The following is a 25,646-nucleotide window of genomic DNA, read 5'->3' on the forward strand; positions in this document are numbered from 1 at the left end:
GAGAAAAGAGAAGGGAGAAATAAAATCTATCTCTGAGCTTACAAAGCGAGAACAAAGAAGCAAGAGAAGGCAATAGAAATGCAACCAACGGAAAAGAAGACAGACTTTAAAGAGAACAGTTGCAATGGAGACCTACTTATCAGGCAACACACCCCTTTAGTCACCAGATGAATAGCAGCCAGAACATTCCTCATCGTCTGTCTGCAACCTGAATGAGAAGTCGAATACTGGCTGGAAGGAAAAAGGTTGGAAGTCAACAGTCCAAGATATGGGACACATGCCTCTGCAAAACCCACGCTAACCTCCAGTTCATGGCGGACGAACTACAGTATCACAAAGTGATCAGCTGCAGCAACATTGAGAACCTTATTGAGTCTTTGTGCTGTGAGAACCTGAAGAAAGAGTGCATGTAGACAGAGTGCTCCCTTTGCCAAGAAAAAGAGCTTAAACATCTGACTTTGATGCTGGTGAGCAGACATGGTGGTTTGAGTGGAAAAACAAAGCTAAAGAGAGAGAGAGAAAGAAGAAAAACAAAGCTGAAGAGAGAGAGAGAAAGAAGAAAAACAAAGAGGGAAACATGGAGAAGTTCACTGTACATTTGACAGTAAAAGAAAAGGTATGTGGCACACTGCAGATTCTACTGGAGGACTTCTCCAAAGGATTGACAGAGAAGTTGGGGAAACACATATACATCATTCGACACCAATACTCGAAACTGAGAGAATTAAAATAGAATCTGCGGAAAGAGGAGATCATTGTGCATATTGACTTTGCAAAGACCTACCTGTGTAAATACACCAGTGAAATCCGGCAGTTCACTTTGGTGATTCTCACAAGTAGGTGACCCTCCACACCTGTGTTGGATATACCACAAATGATACAGTTTCACTTTGCTCATGTAACCGATGTGAAATGGCTAGTTAGTTAGCGGTGGTGCGCGCTAATAGCGTTTCAATCGGTGACGTCACTCGCTCTGAGACTTGAAGTAGGGTTGCCCCTTGCGTTGCAAGGGCCGCTGCTTTTGTGGCGCGATGGGTAACGATGCTTCGTGGGGTGTCAGTTGTTGATGCGTGCAAGGGTCCCTGGTTCGAACCCAGGTTGGGGCGAAGAGAGGGACGGAACCTACACTGTTACATTGATGCTGTTGACCCGGATCGTTGGTTGCTGCGGAAAAGGAGGAGGTCAAAGGGGGGGTGAGTGTAACCGATGTGAAATGGCTAGTTAGTTAGCGGTGGTGCGCGCTAATAGCGTTTCAATCGGTGACGTCACTCGCTCTGAGACTTGAAGTAGGGTTGCCCCTTGCGTTGCAAGGGCCGTGGCTTCTGTGGCGCGATGGGTAACGATGCTTCGTGGGGTGTCAGTTGTTGATGTGTGCAAGGGTCCCTGGTTCGAGCCCAGGTTGGGGCGAAGAGAGGGACGGAACCTACACTGTTACATTGATGCTGTTGACCCGGATCGTTGGTTGCTGCGGAAAAGGAGGAGGTCAAAGGGGGGGTGAGTGTAACCGATGTGAAATGGCTAGTTAGTTAGCGGTGGTGCGCGCTAATAGCGTTTCAATCGGTGACGTCACTCGCTCTGAGACTTGAAGTAGGGTTGCCCCTTGCGTTGCAAGGGCCGCGGCTTTTGTGGCGCGATGGGTAACGATGCTTCGTGGGGTGTCAGTTGTTGATGTGTGCAAGGGTCCCTGGTTCGAGCCCAGGTTGGGGCGAAGAGAGGGACGGAACCTACACTGTTACACTCACTGAGCTCTACTATGCGGATGAACTCTCTGCAATCTGGGCCCATCTCTCAAAAATACTGGCCAACTTCCTTGAGCTCTGCCCATCGGCTACTTTTGGAATTTTACTTTGTGTCATTTTAATTAAATGTTTAACAATGGTTGTTGTTCAAAATGTTTGCAATAAAACATTGTTTTTGTACATCATTTGTTTACATATGTTATTTCCACCACACCTTGTCATTTCCACCTTGTCATTGAGGTAAATTAGTATATTATGTATAATTTACATTGATTGATTTGTTTTAGATGGGGAAATCATATGGTTGTTGTCATAATCTCACAAAAAGGTTCAGTGTAACTATCTTATTTTTCATAATAAATAAATGTTTTCAACTGTCACAAAGGCAAGTTTATACATTCAGACGTTGTGTTGAATTATTAATATTAGGAAAACCTTAAAAATCACTGAAAATAATATTCAACGCAAGTTAATGTACAAATGTATAAGAAATGTGCTAAATTAATTGTATGATATTTCATTTTTAACTAAAATGGATGCTTAATGACATGATGGAAATGACATTTGTCTATGGCTGTCAGAAAAAAAATACAAAAAAAATATAAATTCAGTCCGCCAAGAGTCCTTCACAGTCTAGTCTGCATGCAACCACAATCAGACATCATTTCAAATGTACCAAGAAATAATCTTATTTGTATTCCTAGCAATGAACAACATGAATGCGAGGCTTGTAGAATCATGACTATCTACAGTTCAGTTCATCGTTCGCCGTTATGGGTTCTTGCGTGATCTGAGCATTAAAGACTCATATGAACAAAATGAGTGGAAATATTTGTTATTTTCACTAAAAGAGTCGAAAAGATCAGAGTCAGTAAAAAGAGCCGAACTTCCCATCAGTAGTGAATTTCAACATCTAAATGGAGAAATCTATTGCACTTTGAGATGAACATTGAGAGATTAAATCTACTAAGAATGTTGTATAAAATACAAAAATAATAATATTAATAATAATAATTCAAAAGAATGTCTATAGTATTCTCTCTGGTATGCAATCTGGTTTCCGCTCAGGTTATGGATGTGTCACTGCAATCTTAAAGGTCTTCAATGATGTCACCATTACCCTTGATTGGAAGCAATGTTGTCCTGATATTTATATACTTGGCCAAAGCTTTTCATACGGTAGACCATTCCATTCTTGTGGGCCGGCTAAAGAGTATTGGTGTCTCTGAGGGGTCTTTGGCCTGGTTTGCTAACTATCTCTCTCAAAGAGTGCAGTGTATAAAGTCAGAAAATCTGTTGTCTCAGCCACTGCCTGTCACGAAGGGAGTACCCCAAGGCTCAATCCTAGGCCCCATCAACAACATAGCTCAGGCAGTAGGAAGCGCTCTCATCCATTTAAATGCAGATGATACAGTCTTATACTCAGCTGGCCCCTCAGCTGGCTTTCTTAGTGTCAAACAAGCTTTCTCTGCCCTTAACCTTGTTCTGAACACCTCCAAAACTAAGGTCATGTGGTTTGGTAAGAAGAATGCCCCTCTCCCCACAGGTGTGATTACTATCTCAGAGGGTTTAGAGCTTGTGGTAGTCACCTCATACAAGTACTTGGGAGTATGGCTAGACGGTACACTATCCTTCTCTCAGCACATTTCAAAGCTGCAGGCTAAAGTTACATCTAGACTTGGTTTCCTCTATCGTAATCGCTCCTCTTTCACCCCAGCTGCCAAACTAACCCTGATTCAGATGACCAACCTACCCATGCTAGATTACGGAGACATACTTTATAGATCGGCAGGTAAGGGTGCTCTCGAGCGGCTAGATGTTCTTTACCATTCTGCCATCAGATTTGCTGCCAATGCTCCTTATAGGACACATCACTCCTCTGTAAAGTGGTCATCTCTGTATACCCGTCGCAAGAACCACTGGTTGATGCTTATTCATAAAACCCTCTAAGGCCTCACTCCGCCCTATCTGAGATATCTACTGCACCCCTCATCCTCCACATACAACACCTGTTCTGCCAGTCACATTCTGTTGAAGGTCTCCAAAGCACACACATCCCTGGGTCGCTCCTCTTTTCAGTTCACTGCACCTAGCAACTGGAACGAGCTGCAACAAACACTCAAACTGGACAGTTTTATCTCAATCTCTTCATTCAAAGACTCAAACATGGACACTCTTACTGACAGTTGTGCCTGCTTTGTCTGATGCATTGTTGTCTCTACCATCTTGCCCTTTGTGCTGTTGTCTGTGCCCAATAATGTTTGTACCATGTTTTGTTCTGCTACCATGTTGTGTTGCTACCATGTTGTTGTCATGTTGTGTTGCTACCATGCTGTGTTCTCATGTGTTGCTGCCTTGCTATGTTGTTGTCTTAGGTCTCTATGTAGTGTTGTGTCGTGTCTCTTGTCGTGATGTGTGTTTTGTCCTATATATATATATATATATATATATATATTTTTTTTAATCCCAGCCCCCGTCCACTCAAGAGGCCTTTTGCCGTTTTAAATAAGAATTTGTTCTGACTTGCGTAGTTAAATAAAGGTTAAATAAAAAAATAAAAAGCCAACACAATATAAATACAATACAAGACATTCAGGTAACTTGCACTTTCTCACCTGCCACAGCAGACGCTGCCAGTTTTCAATTACAGTAGCACGTTACTGTGTGTCTCTCTACTCTGGAACACATACATCTACAGTGTACTGGAAAAACCTCCCTACCTCTCGCTCTTTCAATTCAAAGGGGCTTTATTGGTGTTGGAAACATGTGTTTAAATTGCCAAAGAAAGTAAAATAAACAATAAACAAATGTCAGAAGAAAAAACTATATCAACAAAAAAACTATGAGAAATGAATAGTAAACATTGCATTCACAAAGGTTGGCAATATCTCATTCCAAAACCTTGTGCATTAATATGGAGTTGGTCCCCCCTTTGCTGCTATAACGGCCTCCACTCTTCTGGGAAGTCTTTCCACTAGATGTTAGAACATTTCTGCGGGGACTTGCTTCCATTCAACCACAAGAACATTAGTGAGAATGGACGCTGATATTGGTTGATTAGGCCTTGCAAGCAGTCGGCGATCCAATTCATCCCAAAGGTGTTCGATGGAGTTGAGGTCCGGGCACTGTGCAGGCCAGTCAAGTTCTTCCACACCGATCTCGCCAAACCATTTCCGTATGGACCTTGCTTTGTGCATGGGGGGCATTGTCATGCTGAAACAGGAAAGGGCCTTTCCCAAACTATTGCCAGAAAGTTGGAAGCACAGAATCATCTATAATGTAGGCTGTAGCATTAAGATTTCCCTTCACTGGAACTAAAGTTCCTGGCCCGAACCATCAAAGAAAGCCACAGACCATTGTTCCAAACTTTACATTTGGCACTATGCATTGGGGCAGGTAGCATTTTCCTGGCATCTGCCAAACACAGATTCGTTCGTCAAACTCCCAGATGGTGAAATGCGATTCGACTGCTCCAGAGTCCAATGGCGGCGAGCTTTACAGAACTCCAGCCAACGCTTGGCATCTGCCACTGTGTACTCTCTGTTTAGGGACAGATAGCACTCTCCAATTCACTCAGTTTTTTGGCTGATTCTTTCCAGTGTCAAATAGTTATCTTTTTGCTTTTTCATAATTTAGTTTGGTCTAATTGTGTATCTGTCCTGGGGCTCTGTTTGTGTTCGTGAACAGAGCCTCAGAACCAGCTGGCTGAGGGGACTCATCTCACTGTAGGTGAGGGCTTTGTGATGGAATGTGTAGGCATCACTTCCTTTTAAGTGGTTGTAGAATTTAACAGCTCTTTTCTGGATTTTGATAACTAACGGGTCTGGTCCTAATTCTGCATGCATTGTTTGCGGTTTTGCGTTGCACAGAAAGTACATTTTTTCATGCGGAGTCTCAACTGGGTGTTTGTCCCATTTTGTGAATTCTTGGTTGGCGAGTGGTCCCCAGATCTAACAACCATAGAGGGCAATGGGTTCTATAACTGAGTGAAGTATTTTTTGACAGATCCTAATTGGGATGTTGAGTTTGATTTTCCTTTTGATGGTGTAGAAGGCAAATTATATCTAGATACCACAGGTAACTTGTGACATCATTTTCTGGAATTTTCCAAGCTGTTTAAAGGCACAGCCAACTTATTGTATGTAAACTTCTGACCCACTGGAATTGTGATACAGTGAATTATAAGTGAAATAATCTGTCTGTAAACAATTGTTGGAAAAATTACTTGTGTCATGCACAAAGTAGATGTCCTAACCGACTTGCCAAAACTATAGTTTGTTAACAAGAAATTTGTGGAGTGACTTTAACTGTATATATATGTTTATTTATATTATAAATGTTTTGCCTCTTGGACTCCTATGGACTTGGGTCCAGCCCCTGACTCACACAATTGACCAGTAATTACCCAATCAAGACAGAGCCCCCAAGTTACCAACGTGGGCCCCCTACATCCTCTCCTCGCCCCATCTGACGATTAGCAGAGCGGCAGCAGCAGATTGTCTACACTCATTGAGAGCGGGCTCCTGAATAGAGTACCACAGTATGAGTCATAATAGCCATAAAACCTAGCGGTCAAACAGGGAAATGGTTCAAAACGTTTTTTCACCATTCATTTTTCCCATAGGGGATTTTAGAAACACTTAAAATAAGGACTGTGTTTTGTGTAGGCTTATCCTGGCATGATAACCGTGTAAATCGCTTTAGGACAAGGTGACTTATCACACCTCCACAGTAAAAAAAAAAACTATACAGTGGGGAGAACAAGTATTTGATACACTGCTGATTTTGCAGGTTTTCCTACTTACAAAGCATGTAGAGGTCTGTCATTTTTTATCATAGGTACACTTCAACTGTGAGACGGAATCTAAAACAAATCCAGAAAAAAATCATACAATGTGATTAAGTAATTAATTTGCATTTTATTGCATGACATAAGTATTTGATACATCAGAAAAGCAGAACTTAATATTTGGTACAGAAACCTTTGTTTGCAATTACAGAGATCATACATTTCCTGTAGTTCTTGACCAGGTTTGCACACACTGCAGCAGGGATTTTGGCCCACTCCTTCATACAGACCTTCTCCAGAGCCTTCAGGTTTCGGGGCTGTCGCTGGGCAATACGGACTTTCAGCTCCCTCCAAAGATTTTCTATTGGGTTCAGGTCTGGAGACTGGCTAGGCCACTCCAGGACCTTGAGATGCTTCTTACGAAGCCACTCCTTAGTTGCCCTGGCTGTGTGTTTCGGGTCGTTGTCATGCTGGAAGACCCAGCCACGACCCATCTTCAATGCTCTTACTGAGGGAAGGAGGTTGTTGGCCAAGATCTCGCGATACATGGCCCCATCCATCCTCCCCTCAATACGGTGCAGTCGTCCTGTCCCCTTTGCAGAAAAGCATCCCCAAATAATGATGTTTTCACCTCCATGCTTCACAGTTGGGATGGTGTTCTTGGGGTTGTACTCATCCTTCTTCTTCCTCTTGAACTTCTTCCATTTTCTAATAATTGCGCCAACAGTTGATGCCTTCTCACCAAGCTGCTTGCCTATTGTCCTGTAGCCCATCCCAGCCTTGTGCAGGTCTACAATTTTATCCCTGATGTCCTTACACAGCTCTCTGGTCTTGGCCATTGTGGAGAAGTTGGAGTCTGTTTGATTGAGTGTGTAGACAGGTGTCTTTTATACAGGTAACGAGTTCAAACAGGTGCAGTTAATACAGGTAATGAGTAGAGAACAGGAGGGCTTCTTAAAGAAAAACTCACAGGTCTGTGAGAGCCGGAATTCTTACTGGTTGGTAGGTGATCAAATACTTATGTCATGCAATAAAATGCATATTAATTACTTAAAAATCAAACAATGTGATTTTCTGGATTTTTGTCTCTCACAGTTGAAGTGTACCTATGATAAAATTACAGACCTCTGCATGCTTTGTAAGTAGGAAAACCTGCAAAATCGGCAGTGTATCAAATACTTGTTCTCTCCACTGTATATACTTCATATACAGTGCATTCGGAAAATATTCAGACCCCTTGACTTTTTCCACATTTTGTTACATTACAGCCTTATTCTAAAATTGATACAATTGTATTTGTTTCCTCATCAATCTACACACAATACCCCATTATGACAAATCAAAAACAGGTATTTAGAATTTTTTGCAAATTTAGAAAATAAAACTGAAATATCACATTTACATACGTATTCAGACCCTTTACTCAGTACTTTGTTGAAGCACCTTCGGCAGCGATTACAGCCTCAAGTCTTCTTGGGTATGACGCTACAAGCTTGGCACACCTGTATTTGGGAGTTTCTCCTATTTTTCTCTGCAGATCCTCTCAAGCTCTGTCGGATGGGGAGCGTAACTGCACAGCTATTTTCAGGTCCGGGCTCTGGCTGGGCCACTCAAGGACAATCAGAGACTTGACCCTAAGCCACTCCTGCGTTGTCTTGGCTGTGTGCTTAGGGTTATTGTCCTGTTGGAAGGTGAACCTTCACCCCAGTCTGAGGTCCTGAGCGCTCTGGAGCAGGTTTTCATCAAGGATCTCTCTGTACTTTGCTCAGTTAATCTTTTCCTCGATCCGGACTAATCTCCCAATCCCTGCCGCTGAAAAACATCCACACAGCATGATTCTGCCACCACCATGCTTCAGCGTAGGGATGGTGCAAGGTTTCGTAAAGACGAGGCCCTTGGCATTCAGGCCAAAGAGTTCAATCTTGGTTTCATCAGACCAGAGTCCTTTAGGTGCCTTTTGGCAACATCCAAGTGGGCTGTCATGTGCCTTTTACTGAGGAGTGGCATTCGTCTGGCCACTCTACCATGAAGGCCTGATTGGTGAAGTGCTGCAGAGATGGTTGTCTTTCTGGAAGGTTCTCCCATCTCCACAGGGGATCTCTGACCTTCGGTTTCATGGTCACCTCCCTGACCAAGGCCCTTCTTCCCGATTGCTCAGTTTGGCCAGGAGGCCAGCTCTAGGAAGTCTTGGTAGTTCCAAACTTTTTCCATTTAAGAATGACGGAGGCCACTGTGTTCTTGGGAACCTTCAATTCTGCAGAAATGTCTTGGTACTGTTCCCCAGATTTGTGCCTTGACACAATCCTGTCTTGGAGCTCTATGGACAATTCCTACAACCTCATGGCTTGGTTTTTGCTCTGACATGCACTGTCAACAGTGGGACCTTATATAGACAGGTGTGTGCATTTCCAGATCATGTCCAATCAATTGAATTTACCACAGGTGGACTCCAGTCAAGTTGTAGAAACATCTCAAGGATGATCGATAGCAACAGGATGCACCTGAGCTCAGCTTCGAGTCTCATAGCAAAGGGTCTGAATACTTATGTAAATAAGGTATTTCAGTTTTTTTATAAATGTGCTAAAATTCCTAAAAACATGTTTCACTATGGGGTATTGTGTGTAGATTGATGAGGAAAATGCTTTATTTAATCCATTTTAGAATAAGGCTATAATGTAACAGAATGTGGAAAAAGTCAAGGGGTCTGAATACTTTCTGAAGCCACTGTACCCCTCTTGGGTTCTCGAGAGCTAATGGGAACCTAGCCTTACTCTTACCAAGCAAGATATTGTAGCAACAATGGATTCGAGTTACAGCTCTTTGACCATAACTGGTTGTGGACATGCTCTATCGTCATAACACAACAGAACACATCAACTGACATGACATTCACTCACGGTTGTGCAAAAAGAAATGTGTGTAGACCACACCTCCAAATATTCCGTCAACCTAGTGCCGCTAACCTTACTGATGTTTTCTCCATGAACTGATGGTTTCTACAGTTGTGGCTGGATGTAGTACAGCTCCATTTAGTTGTTGCGTCAGGGCCAACTGTAGCATTTTAGCTCAGCCCAACCTAACCCCTTTCCTAACCTGCTACACTAATTCTCCTAACCTGCTAAAAGTAATTTCTGTCCGTAGCTGTACTCCATCTAGCCACAACCATAGAAGCCAATCAAGCAATCAGTTCCGAGAAATCATTAGTATCACCACACCGGCCTTGACGTTTGCCAGTTGCTCTCTGCTTGCTTTTCACCTCCAACACAGGGCACAGAGTGTAGATGTGGTTGCAAGAACAGCTCAACAGACATGGGCTCAGAGGGATCTGCCATACATCCACATCGCGCGCCAAAACACAACCACGTTGCGAAAGGCAGTCCCATTGTGAGTCGTAGGCCTTGGCCTCTGGCCAAGGGAGGAGGGGACTATCATTAAAAAAACGATAACTATTACAAATTACTTTTCATTTTAGTCAACGAAAATGTGACGAGACGAGAATTCCACGTGAGACTAATGTACATTTAATTTGACATGACATGCAGACTGTGGCGCGAGAGCGGCAACACAGATGAAAGAATAACAGCCCACATGAAAATAGAGCTTCTGATGTGATCAAAGCAAAAATTTCCTACATGTCCTGCCACTTTTTTGTTTTGTTTTTTGTAGTACAAAGTTTTGCACAACTGTGATTTTCAATCATTGATAAAGACTAAAATATTTGCATGACAATTCTGAAACTGAGACCATTTGTTTACAGTGTATCTGTAATGTGTGTTCTCCATCTTTAACTGTCAGATTATGAACAACTGATATGATGGGCTTGTTAAGATTAGCCAACCATTGTAGGTACCAACCCCAGCAACAGACAGTGTTCCGTTGGACACTGCTCAGGGTTAGAAGTCCTTTTGAAGATCACTCTTTTTAAGATGCCCCCTTTCCTTGAGAGAGCCATCCCTTACAGGAATTGATCAAATAGCTTCACATACTTTGCCAAGCTTGTTCGTTTGTAGTCTCTTATCTTCCATCGCTCTCCTGCTTCTCTCTCATTCTCATTCTCCTTGGTGTCCTCCTCCTCCGCTGTCTTGAGTCGATCCAACTCCTCACAGATCAGACTGATGGTGGGCACATCAAAGGGGTCAAAGCGATCCAGTTTTCTCAGGTCAATAGGACCAGAAATCCCCCTGGTTTTGGGGATGGATGCTAAATGGTTTACTCCTTTATTGATGTTCACATCGAGCCGAGGGTAAAAGTACTGCAGCATGACCTCCTTCTCACAGTAGTGGTCCTTGGTAGTTGTACGTTTGTTTTGGACCAGAGTCTTAAGTCTTCCCCAGCGCTTCTCAGGGTTTTTCTCAGTCTGGAAGCACTGCAGAAGCTCCTTTCTGACATCTTTGGGCACGAGAGCCAGCACTTTGTCTGCAACCTCTTTGTTGCCTGGTATGTCCTGTCCCACTAGAAGGTACTGTGGAAAGTGGTGCTCCACCACCGTCAGGGATTCTTTGATGAATGGATGAATTGCGTCTGACAGCACTACTTTCCTCACCGTCTTGTCTTCATCCTTGACCAGACTCAGGTACTCAGACACAGCGGAGCGGAGCGCAACACTACAGAAATCACCCCTCTCCTGCCCGAGTACACTCACAGGCAGTGCCGGAAACCAAAGACATCTCCAAGGGCTCTGTCCAGGATACGGATGACAATAGTCATCAGAGTCCAGCACTTTGGGCAGATGTCTGCAGCACTGCAACAGCTTCTGATATTGTCATAGTCTGTCATATCAACATCAAACACCAGCTCCTTTTCCAGAGCCTGGAAGGATCCAGACTTGACTGTGTTATACTGATTAGGCCTGTGACTATAGACCGCTCCAACGTCAATCTTGTACATATTTATCTTCTGCATCACCTTCTCGTTCAGAGTGCTGAATGACTGATATCGTACGTAGATGTCATCCTTCAATGTGAGTAGTTCTTTGTCACTCTTCCATATTTCAGCCACCGGTAATATTGAGAGAAAGGGAAAAGTCGGCGGTAGTAGAGGGGCAATAGGTCCGGTAGAGGGGCCTGGTCGTAATCAGCAGCTGGCATTTCTGAAGTTATTATGCAAATGTCTAGATTTAAGTGAAAATAATAAGAAAACGTCTAAAATGTTGATAGCCGACTGTACCCCGCAATTGTTTTAGTGTCCTGGCACCTTGCTTCGCATCAGTTCAAACGATTGACAAGTAACTGAAGTGACCGCCTGGAGCAGTGTGGGAGACAATTCTGCCAATGAGAGAGTCATAGGTAACTGCATACATGGAGTGTGTCTGAAAGTGGGCTTGTCAACAGAAGTGGGAGGATCAACAGAAGTGGGTGTATAGAAATCAGCTATTGGGCAGTTTTGTTGCCACTCAAGACTATTTTGCAATATGAAACAACAAACAAATTAAAACAAATCAGCCCAGTCTTCCCTGTTGAAATTACGCTACATTTCATTAGCACTGGTGAGTGACTCAAACGATTGGTATCTTTATTTAGTTGATGTGTCGTTAAGCCTTCAATTCACAGAAATGCTGCCACTGTAAAAACAATATAACAAAAGAAAACTCCAGGTAGTTAAACACAGTTACAGACTAACCAATAAACCCAATTTTATTTAGCATTGTGTGATATTTTCAGTTTGTACTATTTACAGTTTTTTCCATTCATTATTTAATTGAAAACAGTAGTTAGGGATGATGGCATGTAGCATATCCTGCAACACAACACAGAGGGTAGGTCTATTGATAGTTCATTTCCTGTGTGGACTGTGCAGAGCCCATATTTGAGTCTTTCAGTGTAAGGGTACTGACTGTTCTGAGCGTAAACTACACTCTACCTGTACAATAATAATGATCCTATTCACATTCATCTGTACAATGTCCTACTCTTATTTACAGCGATCACACTGGGGAAAGAGGCATTCCCTGAGGAGTGAGTTCCCTTACTAGCTTAACCCACTCATGATACTTTTACCAGAAACAAATCCAGGATATCAATTGTAGTTTATTAAAAACACTTGAGCGGGATTAACGGTGATGCTGCCAGCAACACATCACCAAGATCTCTTTCTATTTTGTACTGTTAAGACTTACATAAGAAATTGTGGCTGGCATCATTGTGTCCTAGAAGTGGATTACTTAAATGAACCAGCCTAAATGGACTAGTACTACTTTTTGTTTGCAAGAATTTGTTCAGCAACTTCCATTGAGGTAGGCATTTCTCAAACCAGCAGATTAGCACACCATCAGTAAATAGGTCAAAGTGATAATCATAACGAACAATAGGACCTACTGCCCTGCAGTGAACAGTAGTGAGTAGAGAGAGGATACAATGTATGTTTGTTTTATCATCTAAACACCCCTCGTTAATACTCAAGGTAAGGACCTGGAAGTTCTTTATACAGGATACAACTGAAAACAAAAGAGGATGTCATTAAGCCAGCAGCCTTTCCATTTCCTAATATCACTCACAAAAAAAGACATACGAAAACATTTTGCCCTTTTCAATTTGCATCCAATATAGCACACAAGTTAAAACACCATGAAAAGCACATCTTACATGTGCAACATTTATCCCAAAAAGAAGAAATAAATAAGAAATGAATAAAAAATAAATGGAATAACAATCATAGATCTCTGTTCAAGTTATAAGTTAAACTGTTAGTTAGTTTTAAAAGGTTCTGAAATGCTAGCGTTCCTAGTGTAGTCTGATGTCCATTGAGCTGCATAAGAACAGTGTGCCATACAACAGAGACATGGGAAAAATCTCAGTTGCACACTCCTCGTGTCCTCTCTCCTCACTTCCTACAGAGGGGAGGGTCCTCTGACTTTCGCTCTCATCCAATCGGTTTGGAGGAGGAGGCGAGGAGAGAGAACACGAGGAGTTTGCAATTGAGATTCTCCCATGGTCCTCTACTCTTGCATGGGCAAACTCCCCATTACCACAACCATCCACATCTGCAATTGTGCCCTCTGCAGGCACAACTGAATTGAAAAAGTCTACTCTTCTTTGGACCCTTCATCGACTTCTTCTTTTACGTGAATCACTCAAATCTGAAATGGAGCCCAAACGTAAGGACAAACAGAAACATACCATTCCTTTTTTCTTTGCAAACATCTGTCAGTCTGTTGATGTCCTTCTGCTGCACAGAAGGAGAGAGGAGCTGGGTAGAAGGAGTCGAGTTACGCATTGAGCTTTGGGTTTGGTGTCCAGCAGCTTTGAAAGTCTTTATCCACTTCATGTCTCTGTCCTGTGAAGCAGGCAGCCAGGCCGGAAGCCTCTCTGTGTGTGTCCAGTCTGTCCGCAGTGTGCTGTCTGTCTGCCCTGTGGGCTAGGCCTTGTAGCAGTTGCCCTGGTTGGTGAGAGCCAGCTGGCCGTTGGGCGCCACCTCGTTGGCCTCGTCTTCCAGCAGGCCAGACACGTCAGCGTTGGGAATGCTGTCATGGTAACTGCTGAAGCTGATGTTGTCCTCCTTCAGCTCAATGGTCCAGAAAGGAGCGTTGAGCTTGCGGTTCTGGTACTCTCTGTAGGTGTACACTCCTCCCACGAAGCCCAGCAGCAGCACCACTACTAGGATGATGACAGCCAGGACGATGATGTTGAACTGGGTCCAGGAGACCTCTGTGAGAGCAGCCGTGGTATTGACTGTGGGGCTGCCCAGGCTGGTGAGCAGGGCCTGGGTGGTGGCTATGCTCAGTAGGATGCTGGAGTTAGTGGTGGAAGGGGGAGCACTGGTGGGCACTGTGGCAGTCAGGCCCTTGCTGCTGGGGGTTGGAGCAGAAGTTGTAGTGGTGGCTTTAGGGGTCTCTGTTGTTGTAGCAGGCTCTGGGGTAAGAACGATCCGTGCTGCTGGAAAACAAATTATTCACAATGTGAAGGGGAATGAATTGAGCTACTCATGGCTCATTCAATAACTTCACAACTACTAATACTCCTCTGCACCAAATTATTGGATGACGCTTACCTGGGCGGGTGCAGTTGTGGGCAAGGGCGTCCCCTGTGAAGCCGGGGGCACAGAGCTGGCATTGAGGCCCCGTGGTGTTGACGGTGCAGCTCAGGCAGTGGCCAGTGTCAGGGTGGCAGAGCTGGGCCGGCCCCGTAGGGTCTGCGTTCCCACTGCAGTCGCAGGGGACACACACACCATTGGCACTGTAGAAGCCAGCCTTGCACCGGTCACACTGCTGACCGCTGTACTCAGACAGGCACTGGTCACACACTGGGAACCCATCAGAGTCTAGGGAAACAAAAACACACACTAATACATGTCAGTCATAAATCATAAAATAGACTTGGCTGATGCACCACCACTAGATGGCACCAGAATGCCAAAGAGATTGATTTCTAATACTGTACAACACAGAGGGTAAGCCCTTTGGCAGTGTCTAGTAGTCTACGGGCTACATACAGGCTACATATGGGCTACACCTGGGTTATAATAAGATTTTCTGTTGAAGAATGAGACATTTTTTAACTTCCCCAAAAGACTCAGCAAAAATATTCAACGAAAATATAATAATAACATGCCATTTAGCAGACACTTTTATCAAAAGCGACTTACAAACACACATCTCCACAGCCCGGAATCAAATTCAGTTGAACTGTTTTTAAAGACTGATCCCTTGTATCAGAGCATCATCATCACTCCTCATTATCAGGAGTCAGCTTTCTCCTCCAGCCTCTGGACCTTAGTAATATGATGCTACTATACAGTGCCTTCCTTCTCTCCTAATGGCTTCACTAACCGTGATATATCCCCTGTTGATGTTGTCACATCCATTAAGGGCTAAGAGCTCTGACACCAAATATTATTGAGCACAGTAATTAGGCTTGCTGCATGTCATTAGTGTAAGTGTTGATCCCCTCCTACTAAACAAGTTAATCAAGAAAATAGCCACACATTTAATGGTACCTCAAATTTGTGCTGCAGGCTTTAGTCTGCTCAAGATCATTCATCTCTAAATCATATAACTCTTTCAGACTTACGGGAACAATATTTGTGCCCACAACAGACACACTTTTAAAGCCACAATAAAAATTCTAGAAAAGAGTTAGACCAATAAAGTGTAAGAGTGATAACAACTCTTATCTATAGGCAGTTTCTGATTGGTCTGTTTTAACCCTGTTGGCAGTGGAAACGCTTCAGTCAGAGTGAGCTGATGTGTTATATCACCAGGAGAGAACATGACCCAGTCGGCACGGTGACGGCTGGGGGGGCAAACCTTCACATGATGATACTGTACAACCTGACCTGGATGTTTACCCAATACCTTTACCATCCTCCCTGTCTACTGCAATACAGCCAGCTCAGTCACTTACAGGCCTGAACATCATTTTCACTCCAGTTCTCCCTCTCCCCCTCACACACACACACACACGCACCCACCCACACACAAAAGGCAGAGTTTGAGCTGAACATAGAGCACACTGAACATCATGGGCACAGCTGGGCCAATTCACAGCAAGCTAGTCAGGCAGCAACAGAACAGAGGGGGGTGGGCACCACACTCCATTGACAAGGCAGTAATAGGAGGATCATGTTGTGTGTGTGTGTCCCTTCCCCTCGCAGTGCAGTGATGTAGCTGCTCAGCTCAGCCCCCCTCAGCACTCAGCCCTGGCTGGGCAAACAACCTGACAGGCTTCAGAACCCTCTCCACATGGCTGTTGCCAGGCTGCTGGGACCCAATGGGAGGCTGTCAGCAGTCACATGGCTGCGGCTGATTGGTCAGATCAGAGGTAGGGAGGAGGTGAGAGAGAAAGACAGACAGACAGGGACTCTATGTATGTCTGTGTCGCCAAGCCTCAGCTGCTGAGGTATCATTGTAGTATGGGTACAAACTATTGCTGGCTTGCCTGGTTAAAACATGCTTAATATCAAATCCGTGTCTACATGAGCACAGACATACACTGTGACCTAGACTTTTGTGATGAAGCTGATGTGAGCAGACCCATGCTGGGTGATGAAGCATAACTTGACCAGCAGGGATAAGACAGATAGGTGGGATTAAACATCATCAACCAGAGGGTCCAGATATTGATTCTTTGACAAACCATCACAAGTAAATTGCAATTATCTGTGAAAGATTAGAAGTATCCTTGCGGATGGGCTATAATAATTGGCAGGGGTGCAACTTTCACTGGGGACAGGGGCCCCACATTCTGAAATTGCATTTTTGTCTCCCCCCAGTTTTATCATTGGAATGTGATATAAAAATGAGGCAACGGTGTGCTTTAGGATTTTGCGGATGCCTCCTAGCAGTTGGGTAAGCTGTTTAGAGATGCCCCCCCACTTCTAAAACCAAAGTTGCACCCCTGGTAATGGGGACCAGAGCCTTCATCCCTGGCAGTGACTGTTGATGGTGTTTTGCTGTTGGAACATTAAGAGCACTCCTGGGCCACTACCTTCTGTGGTCACACTCTCTCTGCCAGGCAGGGCACACCAAGACATAATGACAGATACACCAGCCTAGTAAAAGAACCACAAGAAAACACCATCCAACCTGGAACTGTAAAGATATCTTCCTTGCAATCTCCAAAACATAACAGCCACAACAGGACAACTTTTTTTGGAAGTCGTAAAGGACCATTCGCCGAAACTGAAACGGAATAGATATAGCTAGCTAACGACCTCCTTTTCCACGTGGAAAAAATATGGTGGACAGAGACTTGCTATCTATGTTAGCTAACTAGTTGGGATTTTCTACAAGGAATCTGCCACACGAAGAAAGCTTCTCCCAAGTGGGTGTGACACCTACTCCTGTTGCCTGCTGCACTGCTGCTTGGATTCCACTTGGCAATCTGATCACTCTGCCATGGCCTGTCTCCCCGTCTGGTACAGGTAACCCCGCCACACTCCCCCTCTCTCCCTCTTTCCCTCTCTCCCAAGCTTTCGCTCGCCTCCAGCACACACGCACTGTTGGGGCGAGTGACTCTGAACTTACAATGGCTAGCCCCAAGTCATAATGTTTTTTATTGTGCTTTATGCTACTTGCCTCATGACTCCTGCGTGCTTTGTTGACTATAAACCTGCTTGTTAACCCAACCGTAGGACAGACTATGTTTGTTCCCACACTCGGGACTCTGACTCTCTATTGGTTACACGGACTCTTGGCCTCCCATCCTATTCTAACCACCTCTTGCTGGCTTTGTATTCATGTTACCTGATGAAATTGCTGTACAATATTATCTTGTTGCCATCTAATGCACATTCAAATGTCATACATCAACACTGCAGAGCTCTCACTGTCCTCTGCCGTGCCCTGATTGTACTACTGTAGATGATATCTGGAAATGTGCATGTACAGCCTGGCCCATCTACTGTTGCTAGCCCCAATTCTGACTTGTGCTCTGATATCTGCTTCACTTATTTCTGCTCTCGTAAAAGCCTGGGTTTCCTGCATGTTAACAATAGAAGCTTATTACCTAAAATGTATACATTGAAAGTGTGGGTTCACAGCTCCAATCCAGATATGTTGGTCATTACTGAGACGTGGTTAAGAGAGTGTTTTGAACACTGATGTTAACCTTTCTGGTTATAACCTTTTTCGGCAAGACAGATTTTCCAAAGTTGGTGGAGTGGCAATCTTTACCAAGGAACACCTCCAGTGCTCTCTCTGTCCCGAAACAATTTGATTTGCTGGTTTTAAGCATTAAACTTTCAAATAGCTCTTTGTTGACTGTTGATGGGTGTTATCGTCCTCCATCAGCACCGGCCTGAACCGTACCTGCCCTGAGCTCTCTCCTGGCCCCTTACACGAAGTCTGAATTTGTCCTGCTACGTGACCTAAACTGGGACATGCTTAAACCACATGACCAAGTCCTAAAGCAATGAGACTCCCTAAATCTTCCTCAGATTATTACCAATCCCACAAGGTATGACTCCAAACACCCAGAAAATGCTACTCTCCTTGATGTTATCCTCACAAATAATCCTGATAGGTATCAGTCTGGTGTTTTCTGTAATGACCTGACTTGTCATAGACGCTTGCTAAAAAACTTTTATGAGCAAGCCTTCCTTCATGACCAGGCCTCTGTAAATTGGTATAGAATCAGCTCTGTCGAAGATGCTTGGACCTTCTTTTTTGATATTTTCAGTGGTATTGTTAACAAACATGCCCCCATAAAGAAAATGACAATTAAAAACAGGTTCAGCCCCTGGTTCGACTGTGATCTGGCAGCGTTACTCCACCTCAAGAATTCCATTTGGCGAAAGGCTCGGCACACGCATACTCAGGATGACTGGCTCTCGTTCAGGTAAATGACAAATAAGTGCACTCAGGCTATCCGGAAGGCCAAAGTTAGTTACTTTAAGGAGCAGTTCTATCTCTGTGGGTCTAACCCCAAGAAATTCTGGAAAACGGTTAAAGACCTGGAGAATAAAGCCTCCTCCTCACAGATGCCCATGTTCCTTAATGTTGATGATGTGGTTGTTACTGACAAGAAGCACATGGCTGAGCTCTTTAATCACCACTTCATTAAGTCAGGATTCCTATTTGACTCAGCCATGCCACCTTTCCTCATCTCCCACCCCTTCTAATGCGACTAGCTCCGATGCACCTCCCTCTTTTTCCCCTGTCCTGCTGCAAAGTTTCTCCCTACAGGCGGTCACTGAGTATGAGGTGCTAAAGGAGCTCCTTAAACTTGACCCCAAAAAACCATCTGGGTCAGACGGTTTATACCCTTACTCAATTCAAATCTAATGTTATTTATCCCCTACACATGGTTAGCAGGTGTTAATGCGAGTGTAGCAAAATGCTTGTGCTTCTAGTTCCAACAGTGCATTAATATTTAACAAGTAATCTAACAATTCCCCAACAACTACTTAACACACACAAATCTAAAGGGGTGAATGAGAATATGTACATGTAAGTTTACGGATGAGCGAGCGGCATTCTTTTTTTAAGGTTGCTGCCCCTATCATCGCCAAGCCTGTCTCTGACCTTTTTAACCTGTCTCCAGGAAGGCAGCCATGGTGCATCCTTTATTTAAAGGGGAGATCAAGCTGATCCTAATTGTTATAATTAAAGGGGGAGATCAAGCTGATCCTAATTGTTATAGGCCTATTTCTATTTTGCCCTGTTTATCAAAAGTGTTGGAAAAACTTATCAATAAACAACTAAATGGCTTTCTTGATGTCTATAGTATTCTCTCTGGTATGCAATCTGGTTTCCGCTCAGGTTATGGATGTGTCACTGCAACCTTAAAGGTCCTAAATGATGTCACCATTGTCTTTGATTCTAAGCAATGTTGTGCTGCTATTTTTATTGACATGGCCAAAGCTTTTGATACGGTAGACCATTCCATTCTTGTTGTGCCTCTGAGGGGTCTTTGACCTGGTTTGCTAACTACCTCAAAGGGTGCAGTGTATAAAGTCAGAACATCTGCTGTCTCAGCCACTGTCTGTCACCAAGGGAGTACCCAAGGCTCGATCCTAGGCCCCACGCTCTTCTCAATGTACATCAACAACATAGCTCAGGCAGTAGGAAGCGCTCTCATCCATTTATATGCAGATGATAGTCTTATACTCAGCTGGCCCCTCCCCGGATTTTGTGTTAAACGCTCTACAACAAAGATATCTTAGTGTCCAACAAGCTTTCTCTGCCCTTAACCTTGTTCTGAACACCTCCAAAACAAAGGTCATGTGGTTTGGTAAGAAGAATGCCCCTCTCCCCACAGGTGTGATTACTACCTCAGGGTTTAGAGCTTGAGGTGGTCACCTCATACAAGTACTTGGGAGTATGGCGAGACGGTGCACTGTCCTTCTCTCAGCACATATCAAAGCTGCAGGCTAAAGTTACATCTAGACTTGGTGTCCTCTATTGTAATCGCTCCTCTTTCACCCCAGCTGCCAAACTAACCCTGATTCAGATGACCATCCTACCCATGCTAGATTACGGAGACATAATTTATAGATCGGCAGGTAAGGGTGCTCTCGAGCGGATAGATGTTCTTTACCATTGGGTCCTCAGATTTGACACCAATGCTCCATATAGGACACATTACTGCACTCTATACTCCTCTGTAAACTGGTCATCTCTATATACCTGTCGCAAGACCCACTGGTTGATGCCTATTTATAAAACTCTTTAGGCCTCACTCCCTCCTGTCTGAGATATCTACTGCAGCCCTCATCCTCCACATACAACACCCGTTCTGCCAGTCACATTCTGTTAAAGGTTCACTGCACCTAGCGACTGGAACGAGCTGCAAAAAACACTCAAATTGGATAGTTTTATCTCCATCTCTTCATTCAAAGACTCAATCATGGACACTCTTACTGACTGTTGTGGCTCCTTCGCGTGAGGTATTGTCTCTACCGTCTTGCCCTTTGTGCTGTTGACTATACCCAATAATGTTTGTACCATGTTTTGTGCTGCTACCATGTTTTGTTGCTACAAAGTTGTGTTGCTAACATGCTGTGTTGTCATGTGTTGCTGCCTTGCTATGTTCTTGTCTTAGGTCTCTCTTCATGTAGTGTTTTGGTGTCTCTCTTGTCGTGATGTGTGTTTTGTCCTATATTTATATATTTTTTTATTCATTTTTTATTCCCAGACCCTATCAACGCAGGAGGCCTTTCGGTAGGCTGTCATTGTAAATAAGAATTTGTTCTTAACTGACATGCCTAGTTAAATAAAGGTTAAATAAATAAAAAATAGTAGTAGCAACCAGACTGGCAAGGGTTCTAATAAGGCGACCTAACTAAGAAGGGCACTACTGAGGCAGGGGGTAGTGGCTACTCACCGGTGTGACAGGTGCCAGTGGAGGTGGTGTTGGAGCAGGGGCAGGCGACACAGGCATCGGTGGTGGCAGCACCAGAGCTGCGGTAGAATCTGGGCATGCATTCCTCACAGTTGGGTCCTTGAGTGTTGCCCTGGCAGTTCAGACAGACGCCTGTGTGGAAAAGGAGAGAATATTATGGTTAAAGGTTATGCCAATACATGTTTTGAAAACTGTCAGAAATATGGTACATGCCATTTGTTAACCACACCTAAACCATATGGTGGTTTTGTTTGTACATGTTAGAGCAGCAAATACTGCTATCCTGTTGATTTGAATTTGAGCCTCAGGTTGTTGAGTTACCTGTTCTTGGGTCTTTACTCTGCCTGGGCTGGATGGTAAACTTCTTCTGTTACTCTATACCTGTTTAATAACGCTGTAATTACTCTAACACTATTGTATTAATATACTGTTTATATGCTTACATTCAAATGGGATATTTCATTGGTAATTACATAGTAATGGAGTTGTGGAGTGTTTTTTTGTGGAATAGAAATTAATCTGTATAGCGGGACATTGCAGACGTTCTCTAAAATGAAGGAATACACTAAACACTGTTGTTTTCTCTGTTCTTCTCGATAGGAGTGATAGTGGTGTTCTCTGTCTAAAAACAATGACCCTACAGAGGTAGGAACAATCATCTTGATTTTCCAGTTTTCTGATTGAAATGGAACAGGTTACTGCCATGTTAATCTGGAAGAGACAGAGAGTCTGTTTGTTTTTTAACATGTCCTCAGGGTTCTTATGCAACGCTTCCTGGCTGACTGAGAGGGTCATTCTAGTTGATATCAGACCTGAGCTAAGGAAGTAAATATACGGCATTCCTCCATTGATCCCAGGAAAGACTACTGCGCCATCTGGCTATGTATCACAATAGAAAACAGATGATTTCTACAATTCCATCCAACTTCAACCCCTTCAAGCCTCTCAATATCTTTTAGTGTATACTCACACAACAATACACAGCTGTGGAGACGGGGACGGAAACGAACAGGATTCATGTGTAGCAGAAACAAGAAAGTGTGATTGTTGTGGTTTGTAGATCAAAGGTGTGGTGTAGTGGATTACTCACCAGATTGTGGGTGGCAGTAGTTAGTAAGGTTATTGCACTGGCAGGGTTGGCACCCCGTGCTGCTGAAACGGAAGAAGCCTGGGTGGCACTCGTCACACTTGGGCCCGTACACTCCCGTCTTACACACACACATTCCTGAGCTGAAAGAACAGGAGCACACAGCCAGCACACGGTCAAATACTTTGACTCTTTTCTATTTGATTATCCAGCCTTTAGGTTCTGTAACAGCTAAACTGTACTGCTGTAATGGTGGAACTGCTCTATTCGGTTAGAGACTCTTCTGATGGCAGGATTGTACTAGCCATGACATTCTGTGGTTTCACGCATGACATCCTACAAGTTCCCCCTGAGTGGTTTCTTCCATCAATCCATCTGCTACCCATAACTCCCATCACAATCCCTGCCCTGGTTAACCAGATCCTTCACTCTGTCTGTGGTGAACAGAACACAGCTACTCCAGTCAGATTCAATAACATGGGATAGCCTAGCCCCTCATCCTCCACAGTTCTAAGCTGTCTAGGCCTTTCATATATAATTCTACTAACATGTTTGGCATGTTCTGGGGGCAGAGCAGCACGGTAGAGTCTGGACCACAAACTGGAGCACTCCAGGGACATCTGGTCCAAGGCTGGAGACAGTAGCTGCCTGGATTACACAGCCTACAGGCCAGGTATGATTATACTCAGCCTAGCAGAGTCTCCTTCTGCCAGGTTCTCATCACAAGCTAGGTTGTCATCCACTTGGCGGCAGTTTAATGCAAAAATCTAAAATCTGCATAAAGAAAATATGCACATTTTACCACCAGTGGTGTTTCCACCAAACAGACTTGTTGCAGATAAAAATCAGTGTATGATGACAGTGCACACAAAATGTACGTTTTCGCGTAAGTTTTAATGTACCGAATACAAAAATCTAAAGTTCAATGTGTATCAGGTACCAAGGTAAGACCCAAGTGCAAAATGTGTGAAGTAACAATGTTTATTGCAACAACAGGGGCAGGCAAACGACAGGTTAAGGCAGGCAGGGGTCGATAATCCAGAGTAGTGGCCAAGGTACAGGATGGCAGGCAGGCTCAGGGACAGGGACAGGTAGAGTGGTCAGGCGGGCGGGTACAGGGTCAGGACAGGCAAGAGTCAAAAACCAGGAGGACGAGAAAAACAGAAACTGGAAAAAGCCGGATCTGAGACACAAAACGCTGGTAGGCTTGAACAAACAAGACAAACTGGCAACATACATACAGAAAACACAGGTATAAATACACAGGGGATAATGGGGAAGATGGGTAACATCTTGGTGGAGACAATGTGTTTCCATTGCATTTTCAACTCTACCAATAGTTGTCACAAAAACCAAAAAGACTCTGGTCTTGGCATTTGGTATTTTAGGTATTTTATGAGGATCCCCATTAATTGCTGCAAAAGCCGCAGCTACTTTTCCTGGGGTCCACACAGAACATAAAACATGACATAACACAGAACATTAATAGACAAGAAGAGCTCAAGGACAGAACTATAAACATTTAAAAACAGCACACACAGTCTACATATCAGTACATACACAAACTATCTAGGTGAAATAGGGGAGAGGCATTGTGCTGTGAGGTGTTGCTTTATCTATTTTTTTAAACCAGGTTTGCTGTTAATTTGAGCAATATGAGATGGAAGGGAGTTCCATGCAATAATGGCTCTATATTATACTGTACGCTTTCTTCAATTTATTCTGGATTTGGGGACTGTGTGTTTTAAAGTACGTGTGCTCTAGCCAACAGCTCTCAGATACAGTGCGGGTAGGCTGTGTGGATAGGCTAGTCTACATTATGAGATTATTATGGATAAGAGCGAGAATATTTGAATTTGTCAAACAGCAGTCAAGCATTGATCAACATGTCACCAGAATAAGACCCTAAATATTTATTGGAACTGAGCATCAAGCTCATCAGTGTGCACTTTCAATGCCCTGTGAAGTTTATCATTTATTTAATCTGTAACCTAATCGATGGCATGGTTTCCTGAGTCGTAGTGGGAGGACCACGCAACATATCATCGCGTGACTCGATAAATATACTTTATGTTTTTCAATATCAATATTTCATAAAGACGTGTCGTTGCCATTTCTTGCATAATACATTTTAGATCCCACCATGTCAAATGAAAAATAATCTGTCGGCATTTATAAAATTGTATCGAAACGTCCTTTTTCCATCACAGCTGACGTGATTTTTTTTTAAAAATACGGTATGACTTTACTTGCATATACAGTGAGGGGAAAAAAGTATTTGATCCCCTGCTGATTTTGTATGTTTGCCCACTGACAAAGAAATGATCAGTCTATAATTGTAATGGTAGGTTTATTTGAACAGTGAGAGACAGAATAACAACAACAAAAAATCCAGAAAAACGCATGTCAAAAATGTTATATTGCATTTTAATGAGGGAAATAAGTATTAGACCCCTCTGCAAAACATGACTTAGTACTTAGTGGCAAAACCCTTGTTGGCAATCACAGAGACGTTTCTTGTAGTTGGCCACCAGGTTTGCACACATCTCAGGAGTGATTTTGTCCCACTCCTCTTTGCAGATCTTCTCCAAGTCATTAAGGTTTCGAGGCTGACGTTTGGCAACTCGAACCTTCAGCTCCCGCCACAGATTTTCTATGGGATTAAGGTCTGGAGACTGGCTAGGCCACTCCAGGACCTTAATGTGCTTTTTCTTGAGCCACTCCTTTGTTGCCTTGGCCGTGTATTTTGGGTCATTGTCATGCTGGAATACCCATCCACAACCCATTTTCAATGCCCTGGCTGAGGTTCTCACCCAAGATTTGACGGTACATGGCCCCGTCCATTGTCCCTTTGATGCGGTGAAGTTGTCCTGTCCCCTTAGCAGAAAAACACCCCCAAAGCATAATGTTTCCACCTCCATGTTTGACGGTGGGGATGGTGTTCTTGGGGTCATAGGCAGCATTCCTCCTCCTCTAAACACGGCGAGTTGAGTTGATGCCAAAGAGCTCCATTTTGGTCTCATCTGACCACAACACTTTCACCCAGTTGTCCTCTGAATCATTCAGATGTTCATTGGCAAACTTCAGACGGGCATTTATATGTGCTTTTTTGAGCAGGGGTACATTGCGGGCGCTGCAGGATTTCAGTCCTTCACGGCTCAGTGTGTTACCAATTGTTTTCTTCGTGACTATGGTCCCAGCTGCCTTGAGATCATTGACAAGATCCTCCCGTGTAGTTCTGGGCTGATTCCTCA

General features: G+C 43.8%; 1 protein-coding gene and 1 pseudogene across 2 annotated transcripts in view; both read right to left on the reverse strand.

The window, feature by feature from the left end:
* Positions 1–10,010: 10,010 nt before the first annotated feature.
* Positions 10,011–11,615, reverse strand: LOC106585330 (DNA primase small subunit-like; annotated as a pseudogene).
* Positions 11,616–12,135: 520 nt separating this feature from the next.
* Positions 12,136–25,646, reverse strand: part of LOC106585447 (multiple epidermal growth factor-like domains protein 9) — a 50,190-nt gene continuing 36,679 nt past the window's right edge. Inside the window, exons 3-6 of one of the 2 annotated variants that reach the window (XM_014171657.2) lie at positions 22,396–22,535; positions 21,288–21,437; positions 14,515–14,784; positions 12,136–14,396 (exon numbers count right to left, since the gene is read on the reverse strand). In XM_014171657.2, coding sequence (XP_014027132.2) covers positions 13,882–14,396; positions 14,515–14,784; positions 21,288–21,437; positions 22,396–22,535 — 1,075 coding nt within the window. In that variant the 3' untranslated portion in view covers positions 12,136–13,881. Of the gene's footprint in view, positions 14,400–14,514; positions 14,785–21,287; positions 21,438–22,395; positions 22,536–25,646 lie in introns of both variants that reach the window. The other variant, XM_014171656.2, reaches the window with a different exon arrangement.

Source organism: Salmo salar, chromosome ssa24 (genome assembly GCF_905237065.1).
Source record: "Salmo salar chromosome ssa24, Ssal_v3.1, whole genome shotgun sequence".
Taxonomy (NCBI): domain Eukaryota; kingdom Metazoa; phylum Chordata; class Actinopteri; order Salmoniformes; family Salmonidae; genus Salmo; species Salmo salar.